General features: G+C 26.5%; 2 protein-coding genes and 1 long non-coding RNA gene across 4 annotated transcripts in view; 1 reads left to right on the top strand and 2 right to left on the bottom strand.

Annotated features, from left to right (window-relative positions):
• Positions 1 to 854, bottom strand: part of LOC114129449 (homeobox protein Hox-B4) — a 36,307-nt gene extending 35,453 nt beyond the window's left edge. The window contains exon 1 of the mRNA XM_050207607.1: positions 717 to 854. The gene's annotated coding sequence lies outside the window, so the exon portion shown is untranslated. The remainder of the gene's footprint in view (positions 1 to 716) is intronic.
• Positions 855 to 6,273: 5,419 nt separating this feature from the next.
• LOC114129447 (uncharacterized) lies at positions 6,274 to 7,694 on the bottom strand. Of its 2 annotated transcripts, none has more exons than XR_003592837.2 (3): positions 7,463 to 7,694; positions 6,624 to 6,785; positions 6,274 to 6,555 (listed from the first exon to the last, which is right to left on the bottom strand). It is a non-coding gene; the product is annotated as an uncharacterized LOC114129447 (long non-coding RNA). The 2 variants fall into 2 exon arrangements; XR_003592836.2 differs by having other exon boundaries at positions 6,624 to 6,743.
• Positions 7,695 to 8,766: 1,072 nt separating this feature from the next.
• On the top strand, positions 8,767 to 11,795 carry LOC114129460 (uncharacterized). Its single transcript, XM_027994196.2, has 5 exons — positions 8,767 to 8,929; positions 9,062 to 9,136; positions 10,534 to 10,622; positions 10,736 to 10,785; positions 10,964 to 11,795. Exons 1-5 carry the CDS (start codon positions 8,855 to 8,857, stop codon positions 11,752 to 11,754), a joined length of 1,080 nt encoding a protein of 359 aa, XP_027849997.1. The 5' UTR covers positions 8,767 to 8,854; the 3' UTR covers positions 11,755 to 11,795.
• Positions 11,796 to 16,027: the final 4,232 nt, after the last annotated feature.

Here is a 16,027-nt window from a genome sequence, read left to right as displayed (position 1 = left end):
TTGTTATTTATCGTTAAAATACGTAATATTGTTCAAATATCTACAAAAAAAATTAATGAATTAAATTAAAATTGTGTTTTAATTTTTTAGATTAATTAGTTCCAGTATGAAATAGTTATGGGACTATTAAATTACATTTTTAAACTTAACCTATGAAAACTAAAGATTTTATCATTTTTGTTTTAGTATAAAACACTTGTAGTTTAAAATTTTCAGGATTTCGAAAAATGTTGTGAGTATAAAATAATATTTTTTCATTGTGTATTTTAAATAATTTTATGTATAGATATAAATAGACAATAAAAACTTGTGTGGGATTTTGTATTAGATTTTGTCTTTAAAAAGCTCAAACCATATTTTTAAATTATATTACATAGGAAATGCTAATATAAAAATGTTGTGAAAATCTCTACTGACTACGATTATTCGTTTATGAAGTACAACAACAAAAGGGAATAAGAAATTAAATTTACTTCAGTAAACATTTTTTTATAATGGGGGCAATATAACGGAAAACAATCTATATTACATTTTAAAATTTAAGGTTAAACAGATATTTTTTTATAAATTTCTAACTATAAAATTATAATAATTTGTAATGTTTGAACTTTTGACAAATGTTGTTAAAGTTCTAATTTTAAATGCTTATAAAAATGTTGATATATTATGTAGGTATATACAATATATACTTAGGTATATATAATTATAATACATACTTTCATTATTTTTTAATTGAAAAATGGTCCACTTAATACGTAATATTACATTTTAAAATACTTTTATCCATTCATAATTTTTTTATTGTAATTAATAAAAATAACTAAATAATAGAAAATTTAAATTGCCAATACATAGTTTTATGTCAAAATATTTGAAAAAATAAATTATGTTTTGAATAAAATATAATATAATATACCGTGTGACGTGTATATATATATATTTATTTATTAAAAATATCAAGTTTCTATAGTTATTGTTTTTCGAATTATGCTTAGAAAAACAAAATCGGTATTGTCAAAAACTAGATTTGTTTAAAAATTCATGTTTTTCTTAAATTTTTGTTTGTTTTTCCCTTATTATTTCAAACAATACTGGTAATTTAATTTAACTTTTTTTAAGTATTAAAATCGATTTGATATCCAAAACTATTATCAAAGATAAAATTCGAACCATTTTTTTTGATTACATAAGTATTGTGATTAAAAATCAATACGCTCCGAATTTAAACAACTTCTAGTTCAGTATTGGGACAATCTTTGGGTAATATTTTAATAATTAAGAAATAAACATTTAATAAATAATAATAATTCAATATTTCACAACACATTAGCAGGCATAGGTACCTAATAGAAGTGGTTTGAAGTGGTTGAGTCCTTTTTAAAAATCGAACTAATCTCGAGCTTCTACCTTTACAGTGACTTATCTACTCAATGATGATATACATTCCAAACAAATTAATTAATAATATTGCTGTAGATATATATATATATTTTAATTGTAATGGAATTGTGATATAAATGGAATGTTTCTTATTATTTGTTAAATATCAAATACTATACAGTGCTAATAATAAATATAGGTACATGAATTAATATTATAAATAACTTTAGGTCAGTGCGATACTCATAAGCGTAAAATGAATTTAAGCTTTTGTACCTTGATAGTGAAAAAATATGTATTACCTATACAGTATTTTACTCGTTTCACTACAGTTATTATTGTGTTTGCTTGTGTGGCTGTGTTTTATAATCTAACCACAAAGACGACCGCTACAAATCTAAAGTCATCTCCAATATACAAACACTTCTAGAACTATAAAAAAAAAAGAAAAATAATTTTGGAATACTTGATAACTGTAGGCTTCAAATTTTAAATTTAATTTTAAAGTACTTACTTGTTATAATTATATTCATAATATAATAATTGTAAATTTAAAATAATACTCATAATTATAATTTTTATTTTATATTTTTTCAACTTATTTTAATATAACTGTAAATCCTTAATTAAACATTGATAATAACTACTAGGTATTTAAATAAAATACACTTTATTTTTATAAAATTGATTAGTGCTTATGGGTTGTTAACAAGGTAATGTTTTTGCGTTTATGAGATACCTACTTATTTCTGAACTTTTGGATTGCATTTAGGTCATATTTTACGCTTATGGGTTACAGCCATTTTAAATAAATATATATTAAGTGATATGCCTAGTAATATATTTAAGGATAAAACTGTTTTATAAAAAAAAATGACACTATATAGATTGAATATTTTCCAAATCGTCGAAAACAGCACATGACCAAATGCCACGTCGTTATATTTGTATATAATTTATTTCGAATATAACAATAAAATAAATATAATGAATAAATTAATACAATAAAGTATTGGTATAATTAGTCTTTAACTAAGTACTGAATGATAACTTAATTCCAAATAAAAAACAAATAGGTATGGTACTAATAATAATGAGAGCAAAATAACAAATTCCAATTACTCACTAAGATAGGTAATTAATTTTATAACTTATAAATATGCGATTGGCACTTATAAATATTATAAATCATAAAATAGCCACGCACTGTATTATATATTTAACCAAAGTAAGTAATAATGAACAGCAGAGTAGTTAGGTAGTTTCTTAATTATGATATAGTTTTTCTGTTTTATGTTGGTTAAATATATTTTTTTTTCCTGACGGCGACATGTGAATATTATAATACAATTGTATATGTATTCAATGATTTTTTTTTTACGTTGGATATATTATTAACTGATAATACAACATATGATGTTTCCAAACAAAATTTAATCTCGTTAGGAGTTGTGTGCGAACAGACTGAGTGATAGTTTTATTGTGCGTGGCGAGAATGTGCAGAGGAGCCAAGCTGCTGTTACCAATCACCGTAATCTAATCACGTGCGAATACAAAAGTCACATATGGGAAATTGTTGTTTGGCAACCTTATACTGTTAGTGTTAGATAAAATGATACAATTTGTGAGTGTATATATATATATATTTTTTATTATTCCTTGTTAACATTATATGCTGTATCTACCTACCTAGATCTATATTTATTTCAATCAGATTTTGGTACTTGAAGATTTGTTGGCATTATTTTATTCTATATTCTACTATTTTTACACGATACTTTAAAACTATAAGTGATCCACATAATGCTGAAGAATAAATTATCTTCATGAAACCTATCAAGTTTGAAATTTTATTTTCACATTTAAAAAATATTTAACCCATACCCAAATCATAAATAGTATTTAGATAATGATATCGATAAAATAGTATTTTTATCGTACACTGAAGTCATAGTAAAAGAACTCGTAAGTACTAAAAAATTTAACAAGTTACGCAAATTCAATAATATTCGTTAATTATAATTAATAGGCACCTCCTATACAATTTATTTATGCTTATAATAGGTACAGCAACTTATTTTATAATTAGTAAATAAGAATTGTATTATGTTAATATTTATATATGTTTAGAATCAACCTAATGAACGCAACAATATTCAGAAAGTGAACAGGTTATTCGTACAATATGTAAGCATATTATCAGCAAGAGTATTATATAATAAATGATTTAAACACTACATAGGTAATTTTATTTTCTATATGAATATATTTCATTTTGCTAAATATTGCCTACCAAGGTTTTTTTTATTACATTATGTAATAACTTATTTATATTACAATATTTTTATTTTTATTGATTTAAATAAATAAAAAAAAAATACCTTCCTATTTTATATGCAAATATATGATATTAAAAGCAAAGTTATACAATTTAAATTAATTTACTACCTATTGATACACTAAATAATAGATAATAGGTACTTAGTTTTTAATTACGATCTCGGCTTAATTAAAATATCTGCAAATCAAACATTATGTTTCAGTTTCATAAAATATTTAACATTAATATAGGAGAATTATTTCCATCAAATTGTGAATGGTTTATACGTATATTGTTTTAAAAACGGGTATTTTTTTTCTGGTGTTTTGAAAGTATAAAATATGTTTTTGGTGATACTGATTATTTTAAAGAAATTATTACTTGCATTTTCTTAGTTTTTAGAGTATTTTTTACGTTTTGTTCATATAATGAACAAATAACAATTTATTTTTACAATCCCGAACATACAAAAATAGGCACAAATTTATTTAAGCTGAGGTATACCTGAGGTACGATTGCAATATTGTACATATTTTTTTCCAACTCAAACTGCTCGAGCTTAATAAAAAAATAAGTCATAATACATTTTTAGGTACCTATTTAATTATTTTTTATTTCGATCAACATCATCGCAAGGTGTTTGATGTGTTTTCATTTCGTATATAAATTAAAATCTAAAAAGATGAATTATCAAACTTACAATACAAATATTTCCACCTTTCAACACGATTGTGTTGTTGTCACGATTGTGACAACAACTTTAAACACTTGCTCAAAAGAATTTTAAATTTTATATATGAAATAAGCCTCCGTTATCATGGATAACTAATTTCATATATATATTCTTTTGAGCAAGCGTTTAATGTTGTTTTTACAATAGTGGTCGTATTAAAAGGTGGAAGTGTTTATTGTATTGTTAAGTGTCTCGATGTGCGCAACGAATTCTTCGTTGCACTGTTACCGCTTCGACGTTCCTCCGAACTCGATACGTTATGGACTCAAACGTCTGTCGACCAAAGTCGTGTTCGTAGTGATCATAGTTGAAGTACCGTGGAATCGATTTCGGTATTTGAAGCGAACGCGGAGACGGTGGTAGGTATACTATCGTACGTATTGTCTTTGAACTGAAAGAGATCAATTTGTGCTCGAAGCGGGGAACCCTTGGAGCGCCTGCAATCGGATGCGCCGTTTCCGATCGCGGAGCATCCTTTCCCGGACGTGCTTTTCGAAGAGTGGTTAGTCCCATAATACGTCGATCCGGACGCCGGTCACTTCGTGTCCACAGTACCGTCCATAGCGTCTTTGGCGTCCGACCGACGTTAAAAATGCACGAACGCTTAACTTTATGAATTAAATAAATAATTCACCGTTATTATGATATGGAATACAGTTTCTGTTTTTTTATAATATTTTATGTATATTATATTATGTATAAAGTAATATTATCTTTATCTACGTCATGGTATTTTAGAACTACTAGTAACAGTTTCAAGGTACTGAGACGAAAAATTAATGATTTATAAAATATTAAAAATTTCACTGTTATTATGATACGAAATAATGTTTTTATTTTTTTATAAATATTTTATGTATATTATATTATGTATAAAGTAATATTATTTTTATCTACATGGAATTTTAGAACTACTGGTAACAGTTTCAAGGTACTGAAACGAAAAATTAATGATTTATTAAATATTAAAAATTTCACTGTTATGATATGGAATAATGTTTTTATTTTTTTATAAATATTTTATGTATATTATATTATGTATAAAGTAATATTATCTTTAACTACATGTAATTTTAGAACTACTGGTAACAATTTCAAGGTAGTGAGATGAAAATTGAATGATTTATTAATAATTTAAAATTAAATTAAATATTTCACTGTTATGATATGAAATAATGTTTTTATTTTTTAATAAATTTTTTATGTATAAAGTAATATTATCTTTATCTACATGGTATTTTAGAGCTACTAGTAACAGTTTCAAGGTACTGAGACGAAAAATTAATGATTTATTAAATATTAAAAATTTCACTGTTATTATGATATGAAATCATGTTTTTATTTTTTAATAAATCTTTTATGTATATTATATTATGTATAAAGTAATATTATCTTTAATTACATACAATTTTAGAACTATTGGTAACAGTTTCAAGGTAGTGAGACGAAAAATAAATGATTTATTAAATATTAAAAATTTCACTGTTATTATGATACGAAATGTTTTTATTTTTTTATAAATATTTTATGTATATTATATTATGTATAAAGTAATATTATTTTTATCTACATGGAATTTTAGAACTACTAGTAATAACAGTTTCAAGGTACTGAGACGAAAAATTAATGATTTATTAAATATTAAAAATTTCACTGTTATTATGATATGGAATAATGTTTTTATTTTTTTATAAATATTTTATGTATATTATATTATGTTTATAGTAATATTATCTTTAACTAATTGTAATTTTAGAACTGTTGGTAACAATTTCAAGGTAGTGAGATGAAAATTGAATGATTTATTAATAATTTAAAATTTAAATTAAATATTTCACTGTTATGATATGAAATAAGGTTTTTATTTTTTTTTTAAATCTCTTATGAACATATTATATTTAAAGTAATATTATTAAATGGACGGGCTAATCTTACGGGATTATTAACAATAAAAGTAAAACAGTATTTTATTGCTTCAATCTTCTTTTACACTGTGTTGAGTTTCTTTGTATTATGTCGTGTGTTCTTGTCTATTGGTGCTGCTCGATGGGTTATTTCCTTGTTTTTTGCTTAACTGATGTTGGTGTTGTCCTTGAATTACACAGCCATTTCTATTTAATATCTTAAATGATATACTATTAATTTATTTAACCAACGTCTACAGTTAATTTAAGAGCAGATCATATATACCTTTTTTGCTGTTTTGGCTGTAGTTGTTACTGTGGTTTTTGCTGGTTCTCTCTGTAATTGATTTTAGTATGTTCAGGACTCTCTGAGTATACCACGATCAGTGCTACGTGTACTGATATCCTATAATTAATTCAATGCATGTAGGTATCAAAAATGTTAGGCCTAAAATACAGAATAATAAGAAGGATGTAATTTAACATATTGAGTTGGGAAGACATTGTACCATTCGTGTTCATGTGCGTCAGTGGTTCTTAACCGGTGTTCCGTGGACTTAATGTAAGTGTTCCGACAAAATTTTATAATCAGTGAAAAAAATGTTATTTAGTATTTATATTTTCATTCTCTTAATATTTTGACTTTTAAAACAAAACACAATGATATAAGTAAGATGTTTTACTAACATATTTGCAAACTGTTTTATGCTATACATTTATTGTTTAATATATTAAACAATTAAAAAATTAATATAATTACTGTTTTATTTTACGGCTGTGTTCCGCGAAAACCTTATAAAATGTTTAGTGTTCCGTCATACAAAAAAAGGTTAAGAACCACTGATGTACGTTAATATAATAATAGCAATATATTTTTAGGTCTGTAATCAACGATGGCAATAGAATATCATTTTTCAGAATCTAACAAAACAATAAACATATATTTTTAAGTATTTTTACCATTTATTTATTACACCTCTACTTCACAATATCCATTCATGGTTGCTCAAATGTGGACTGTTACAGTATCATCATGATAAATCAATACAAATTAATTAACTAACCCATGAAATAAAAGTAGGTACAAAAAATCTAGATCGCTAATAATTATAATAAAATACTCACTGATTTTTAACGCGTTCAACGCAACGGTCGACATTATAATTATTGCCCTTGTCGCCGGTCAGGATTACCGTCTACAAATATAGTGATCACTTTGACAGTTCATAATGTTTACTGGCGAATGACGACGAGATAAAGTTTTGTAATACATTGTAGCCCATCGTATCTGAATATGTTTCAAGAATCTTAGAATATATTGAATATAATTGTTTTTTATTTTGTTGATATTCGGTGTTTTTATTTATAATGATAATATTTGTTGTTATTATCATTATCAGTTAGGTATCAGTTTATCACAATATTATTTTGTCCTCCAAACAGATTTTTTATTTTTTATTCATTTAAATCAGAAATACGTAAATAATTTACATTAAATCTAAATACAATTTTCATGATTTATTATTATCTATCTCCTGTAAGCTTTTGATTGTCTTGAAGATAGATAATTAATTTAAAATTACAAGTAATATTTTCTAATAGTGATCTAATTTTTTAAGAAATAAAAATAGTTAATTTCCGAATTCTGAGGGAAACAATATGATTTATACCTAATACAATACATTTAATACCATAAATAAATTATAAATAAAAACAAAGATAACGACTTGGAAATTACATAATCATAAGAAACATAATTTTAATAGCATCAAAGAGCCTTTCAGGCGGACTATGATAAATAGATTTAGTGACTGTATAAAATGATGAATTAGTTATTTATGTGAAATAAATAAACAGTTATTATTTCATAAAAACAGTTGTACGGGCCGAGAGCATATAATAATAATACTAGAAATCAGGGTTACCTTATTTAAGTAGAGTATAAGAATGGATATGACATATATTTATAAAACAGATATTTTAAATAATTTATAAAGGTTACCAATCCGAGTATATGACGTTTGGCGTGCTGTGAGTGTGTATTCCATATGGTTTGCTGGTGAAGGAAGGAAGTGATGAGTTCCCTGAAGCGTCGTACTTTGGCCTAAAGGCAATATATTAGTTTGGCTCTTGTATTCAATGTTTAGGAGGCTTACAAAAATCATAGGGACGGTAGCTGAGGGTACCTGTGACGTGCTGTGAATGTTTCAAGTCGATAAACTAACCGGGAGATTTCATACGATTTTCGGGATGTATGGTTAGCATTTTTTGCAAGATTCCAGCGGTGGAACGATTTTAATTATTATTGAGACCTCCTCATAATTGTAATCAAATATATATTTACAACTCTGAAAACATTTAACAAAAAAAACTAATTTAATGATAGGCTTAAATAAGTGTATAGTTACAAAGATTTACATTTTATACAAACAAATTGTAAAAATTATTATAATCAAACAAAAACTATAGCAAGTAACTAATTCATTTTTTTAATTCGTTTATTTTATAACAATTATTATGGTTAAGATTCAGTTTTCAGTTAAAAATGCTTTTATTCAAAAATACACTCTCTTTTTAACAGCGGTTTGTCTGGTAAGTTCTAATTGTATAGTTAACACATAGACAACTGTCTTACTGTATAGCAAAAAATTATGCGTGGTCAAATTTTTTTTGTAAATTGATATTGAATTCCAATCAACGCATATATTTTTTAACGTTACAAAGGTTATGACGTTTATGAACATGATGAATCGAATTCACTACATTGGAGCCAGCTATGCTATTGGTGCAATATTAATGGTAATATATTTGTTTTTGTTTGTATGTGAAAAAATTATACCTTAACACAATATGATTACCTATATATGAGTGGTTTATCAAAGGAAATCGAAATACAAAATAAAACCTACACGATTGAGCATAAAAAAAACTCTGTAACGTTTCCATTTTCAATTTTGAACTATATTGTACAAAAGTATTTATTTAAATAATTATAATAATACAAAATATAACCTGCCAAAAAAAAAAAAATGATTTCATAGTCAATAATATAGTTACATTTCATAAATCTGTTTAATAATAATAATTACAGTTAAGAAAATAATAAAATCAAAATATGGTATCCAGAAGTTTCAATCACATTATGTTTATCTAAACATGATAACATTATTAAATTCACTAGGGTCAATTCTTTGCCTCTTTCTGATACAATAATTATTATACTGTAAATCAATTAAAAAAAAAAGAAACTATGTAAATAATTGGTGTAGTATAGTATGTATATTTTTCTCTTTTAACAAAATATCTGTGTGAAGTCTAAATATGTATTCCGAAATATATTTTGTGTAGGTACATCAACTGATGCTTTCATTCGCTTGCTTTTTAATTTTATTTCTAATAATACTGATGTATCAACATCTTTATTTGTTGTTATCACAAAGATTTATTTTTTAATAAAGGCAGAAGTATATTTTACAAAGTCTTCTACATATTTTTTTAATATTGGTAATTTTGCACAGTAATCATGATCAAATTCATTGAATAAAAAACTTCTTCATTATCATTATATATTGCATCTGCATATTTTCTAGAATTAGTACTAACAAATAAGATGCTAGCACTATTAATTGGAGAACAATTACCATACTCCAATCCTTTTATACCATGCCGAAAAAGTAGACGTTTGTATGCTGTCCAGGATTGTATTACGTTGGGAGTGTTATGTTCTGTTGTGCATTTTGCTCCAGTGTTAAGTTAACACTGAGAGAAAATTATTCTAAATAATGTTTTAATAAATTCTCTTTCACTACCAAAAAAATTATGAATTAAAAAAAACCTTATTGGAACTTTCCAATGACTATATTTAAGCATACTGCTAAAAAGACTAGAGCATTAGTAATTTCTAATTGTTGATTTGATTATTATTTAAATATTAACGAGTGTAATGAAATACCTAGATGCAAAGCTGGAATTTTAATCTCTAAACAAATAGATAATAGCGAAAAACACTTATCAAAAGATTATCAAAATAAATAATTAATCATTTCAAAAATATTATATATTTATATATTAAATGCCACATAATAGTTTATTTACGTTTATTTACGTTCTATTTTAGATATTAAATAGTATTAATGTCGTGAATTGTAGTGTTAGGTTTTTACAACATACCATTACCATTTTGTAATATTGTTTAGGGAATAACCAATCACATCCATAACTCATTAAGTATAACGGGAATAGGATGTATTTTGGACATGATTTATCTTATTTCCCGCAGATATAAGTAAGTGTATAGAGTTGATTTGTTTATTATTATTGGTGTATTACTATTTTTAAATTTTACTTACATAACTCATGATCTTATAATATGCTTATACATTTTATATATATTATTAGTTCAAGTTGGGCTTCAGTCAGATATTTCCAATGTATAATATATATTCTTGGTAAGTATGTACTTTTTGTACCTATATAATAAATAAATAATAATTAGGTAACTAAAATAAAATTGTAAAAATATAATAATTTTATTTGAATCTATACTCATAAATTTAAACCTACCAATATTTTATATGAATAGCTCTAATGAGTTTTCTTAACAAATTAATCGTGAGTTTAATATAGCTATCGTGTATGAATTAATGTACATGACAATGTTACATTGCTATTGGCAATATACTGAAGCAACTAAAACTCAACCACAAACATCATGGTTAAAAAAACAAATGATATTACCCGTCAAATTAGGACAATCCAGTGCAGGAGCACTTAATCCTAGTGTTTCGATGCCGCAATCTATTCAAACAACGGAACCAGATGCAGCTATAAACTCTACTGCACTAATACAAGAATCAAATACAGAATCTCAAAACTCTAATGCAGAAACACCAGAACCTAATGAAGTGACAGAAACTAGCCAAGCATTAACGGAGCCTAATGTAACAACTCCGGAACCAAATGTAGTGTCAGAACATGGCGCAGATATTAAACCTAGTGTAGATATAGAACCTAGTACAGCGGCAGATCCAAGTGTAGAAGTATTAAAACACACGGTATCATCAACAGAGCCTAATGAAGAAGAGCTTAACTCTATTGTAGCAACACCGGGACCTATTGAAATAACGGAACCTGTTGAAAATTCAACAGATCTTAGTAATACACTGGCGAACCTCAATACACCTATGCAGGGATCAAATTCAGCAGAGTTAAACTCTGTTTCAGATACACAGAACTCTATTGGGAAGATGGAATCTAAACCAATATCAGAATCTGATAAAAAAGATACAGAAGAAAATGTATTATCGATGGAACCCGATATAAACGCTTCTGAACACAATGTAACATTGACGAACACGAGTGCAACAGCACAAGAAAATAGTGTATCAATTCCAGAAACAAATGAAGAAAAACAATAGCTAATTACAAGTAGAATTGATGAATAAATCTTGTAAAATTAGATAGTTTAGTTATTTCAAAACTAAATGTTACAGTCGTCATGATTTTATGTAGTAGGTATTATCGATGACGTGTGCAAGCAAATAAGCGCTACAATTTTGAAGCTAGTATAGCAACTATGTATAGTGTATCTAATATATAATATATTTTTCATCAAGTTTTAGCAATAATTAAATTTATACATGAAAGAATCCGTATTCTTATATGAAGGTAATAAATAACATTTTTAATCATACAGTTTCTACATAGGATAAGTATTTTTTGTATTAAGAACAACACGGATTTTTATCTGAAAAAGTGCACATATTTATATTTTATGTATACTTTTGATAAATATATAGATGATTAACTTTATATTCATTTATAGTGTGAATTATACAGTTAAGTTTTTACAGTGATTAGTTTTTAAGTTACAACTATATAAAAAAATCGATTACCAAAGTAATTAAAGTAAATTTTGTATATGCCGCCACCTACTTTGAGTCAGATGAAATCTGCACTCAACTATCATTATTTTAGGACATACAAATTTTGTTCCTACATGTATAGCTTCTTCAAAGTCAACAATAAGTGTTGTTGGATTGAAATGTAAATTTTGTGATGAACATTTTTATATATTATTTACTTTACACAGTACTGGTAAATAATTTAGATTGTTCAGGATATTTTTGGATTTCTTTGTTAATAATTTTTGACGGTCTTTCCAATTCATCTTCATATTTTTTTAGAATTGATCTACAAATTTTTTTTATTTCTTAAAGATTCTAGTTAATTTTTGTGATTATGTAAGCTCTCATCTTTTACAATGATCTTAATGTCACGATCGACATACATTTTTGCGGTATCCTTTTTATTGACACATTGTCAATAAAATAGTCCATTTATAGTCGTCTAAATATTTTACATAAGCTTTATTATAAAATTTAAAACTTTTATATAATATTAATTTATTTTTTCTTCCACTAATGACGATTTTATAATTCATTTTTAACACAAGATATATTTATAATTCAGACGCGAACAAGACTACAATTGTCACTAAATGTTGATTATTTGGACACAAAACATATTGTTCAATATTTACTTTTATTTCTAATGATACCGATGTACCTGCGTGTAATAAAATATGTCTCTTTTCGATACAATTTTATTGATTATATTGATTAAGATATATGAAAACCTACTCGATAATATGTGATAACTACGTATATTATAGAATAATATGTTAGGAGATTAAGATGTTTGGTACAGTTGGGGAGTTCAAAGTTCAAGTTATATGTTTATAATGTAATGCTCTACGATTACGAAACTCAGTGCTGTTACGAGTGAATTGAAAATTAATTTTATACTAATTTAAGTTTTATATTTTGTTTTTATTATAATAAATAATTTACAAATAAAATCAATAAATACAAACTTCGGCAGAGTCGATAACCGGCGGAATCAATGTATAAAAAAGTTCGGTGGAGTCGATTTTTACAGATAAAAAAGTAATTTCGGTGCAATCAATATACGTCCCATCATAGATCGACCATCGGGCACTTGGAAACAACTTCAAACTCAATGATTGCACCTAACCTGCGGTTATACGCGAAGGGCTGAATAGTGTGTACAACCAAATAGTATTTTTTATGTTATAATTAATAAAAGTGTTATCTTAATATCAATAGTGTATTATTTGTGTCTTTAATAAATATCAAACCTCTTCCTTCATTCATCAAACATCTAACAAGTCAGACCTGACGATCAAATAAGTAAGTTAATTTACTTAATAATAAAATCCTTATATGCATATATGCGTAGTCTTATGAATGCACATAGCTCATTTTATTATACATGTTACTGGAAAAGATGATCATAAAACCATAAATTAAATATCCAACATTGCCCATCTTTTCCAGTCATTGTTAACTATAACTAGGATATCACGGCAATTCCTGAATTATCATATTTTCCAGTAACATATACATATAAGAGGGTATTGGTAGTCGCTCAACTATGGTACGCGCTCTGGTGGATTTTTTTGTAACTACTCAAACGAGGTAACCATCCACGACACTACGACAGTCTATAAATAGCGAATTTATTGAATGATTAGAATGTAGACTGTAGAGTAATTATTGTGGTGCACGATCATAATATAATATATTATCGAATTATCTTGATATCAGATTGTATAATATATTATATATAGTTATATTATATATAGTATCATTATTATCAAAGACTACCTATTTTAAATTTTGATATGATTTATGAACTGATTATCGCATTTCGTTTACCTACCTAGTGATATTTGATTCTCAATTTTGATTTTTGAATTTTTGATTAACGTTACATAATGGAAGTTGGTATGTGTGTGAAGTTAGCCCCCCCAGTGTATAAGACCTTTTCAAAAATGGTTGTAACCTTGTTTTTTCAATTTGTAACCATTTGTAACCAACTTTTTAGAATTTGTAACTTAATATTTTTCAAGCAACGGATAATTTCTCATTGAGGGGCTAACTTCACGCAGCCCCCCCACCTCAACGAAATCCTCCAAAACACTTTGTAACTCATAAAACTCAATTTGTAACTATTTGTAACCAACTTTTTAGAATTTGTAACCTCATCACTTTTGAGTACTGACCGATTTCCCTAAGAGGGGCTGGCCCCCCAAATTCAACGAAATCCTCCAAAACAGTTTGTAACTTATACAACTCAATTGTAACTATTTGTAACCAACTTTTTAGAATTTGTAACCTCATCACTTTTGAGTACTGATCGATTTCCCTAAGAGGGGCTGGCCCCCCAAATTCAACGAAATCCTCCAAAACAGTTTGTAACTTATACAACTCAATTTGTAACTATTTGTAACCAACTTTTTAGAATTTGTAACTTAATATTTTTCAAGCAACGGATAATTTCTCATTGAGGGGCTAACTTCACGCAGCCCCCCCACCTCAACGAAATCCTCCAAAACACTTTGTAACTTATAAAACTCAATTTGTAACTATTTGTAACCAACTTTTTAGAATTTGTAACCTCATCACTTTTGAGTACTGACCGATTTCCCTAAGAGGGGCTGGCCCCCCAAATTCAACGAAATCCTCCAAAACAGTTTGTAACTTATACAACTCAATTTGTAACTATTTGTAACCAACTTTTTATAATTTGTAACCTCATCACTTTTGAGTACTGATCGATTTCCCTAAGAGGGGCTGGCCCCCCAAATTCAACGAAATCCTCCAAAACAGTTTGTAACTTATACAACTCAATTTGTAACTATTTGTAACCAACTTTTTAGAATTTGTAACTTAATATTTTTCAAGCAACGGATAATTTCTCATTGAGGGGCTAACTTCACGCAGCCCCCCACCTCAACGAAATCCTCCAAAACACTTTGTAACTTATAAAACTCAATTTGTAACTATTAGTAACCAACTTTTTATAATTTGTAACCTCATCACTTTTGAGTACTGATCGATTTCCCTAAGAGGGGCTGGGCCCCCAAATTCAACGAAATCCTCCAAAACAGTTTGTAACTTATACAACTCAATTTGTAACTATTTGTAACCAACTTTTTAGAATTTGTAACTTAATATTTTTCAAGCAACGGATAATTTCTCATTGAGGGGCTAACTTCACGCAGCCCCCCCACCTCAACGAAATCCTCCAAAACACTTTGTAACTTATAAAACTTAATTTGTAACTATTTGTAACCAACTTTTTAGAATTTGTAACCTCATCACTTTTGAGTACTGATCGATTTATCCATGAGGTAACTCAATAAAAAAATCCACTTTATAACTTATAATTAGTGATATCTAACTATTGAAATTATTCAAAATTTAAAATTTGAATTTTCACATATCTCATGATTATAAAGGAAGGTGTTTATGGCATAGCTTTTCACATTTTCATATATTACATTTTTTATTTAAAACTAATGACTAAAAATGTATTTAAATATATATATATATATATTTATACCTATTAGCTGATCTTGTTTTTGGCCTTAAATATAAATTATGGTATTTCTTTCTTTTAATACACTCAAGGTATAAAAGTGTACAAACGCAATAAAGTCAATTGTTATTAACTGTAACACATAGTACCTACTTACTTACCATTCATCAGAAATTAACTATAAAGTAAATTAAACCAAATATTTTCTTTTTATTATTAAAATGATTATAATGAATAACACTTATTCTGTAATATTTATATAAAATAATAAGTGTGGTTTCACAT

The sequence above is a fragment of the Aphis gossypii genome, chromosome X (genome assembly GCF_020184175.1).
Source record: "Aphis gossypii isolate Hap1 chromosome X, ASM2018417v2, whole genome shotgun sequence".
Lineage (NCBI taxonomy): Eukaryota > Metazoa > Arthropoda > Insecta > Hemiptera > Aphididae > Aphis > Aphis gossypii.
Note: the sequence above shows the minus strand (reverse complement) of the source record. Positions and strands in the feature narration are given on the sequence as shown.

Bases quoted from the DNA above. Each gene is read 5' to 3' on its own strand.
- LOC114129460 (XM_027994196.2), top strand. From the start codon at position 8,855: ATGGTTAAGATTCAGTTTTCAGTTAAAAATGCTTTTATTCAAAAATAC. The intron at 9,137-10,533 runs GTAATATATTTG...AATATTGTTTAG, and splicing joins CTATTGGTGCAATATTAATG to GGAATAACCAATCACATCCA. The intron at 10,786-10,963 runs GTAAGTATGTAC...AGTTTAATATAG, and splicing joins ATGTATAATATATATTCTTG to CTATCGTGTATGAATTAATG.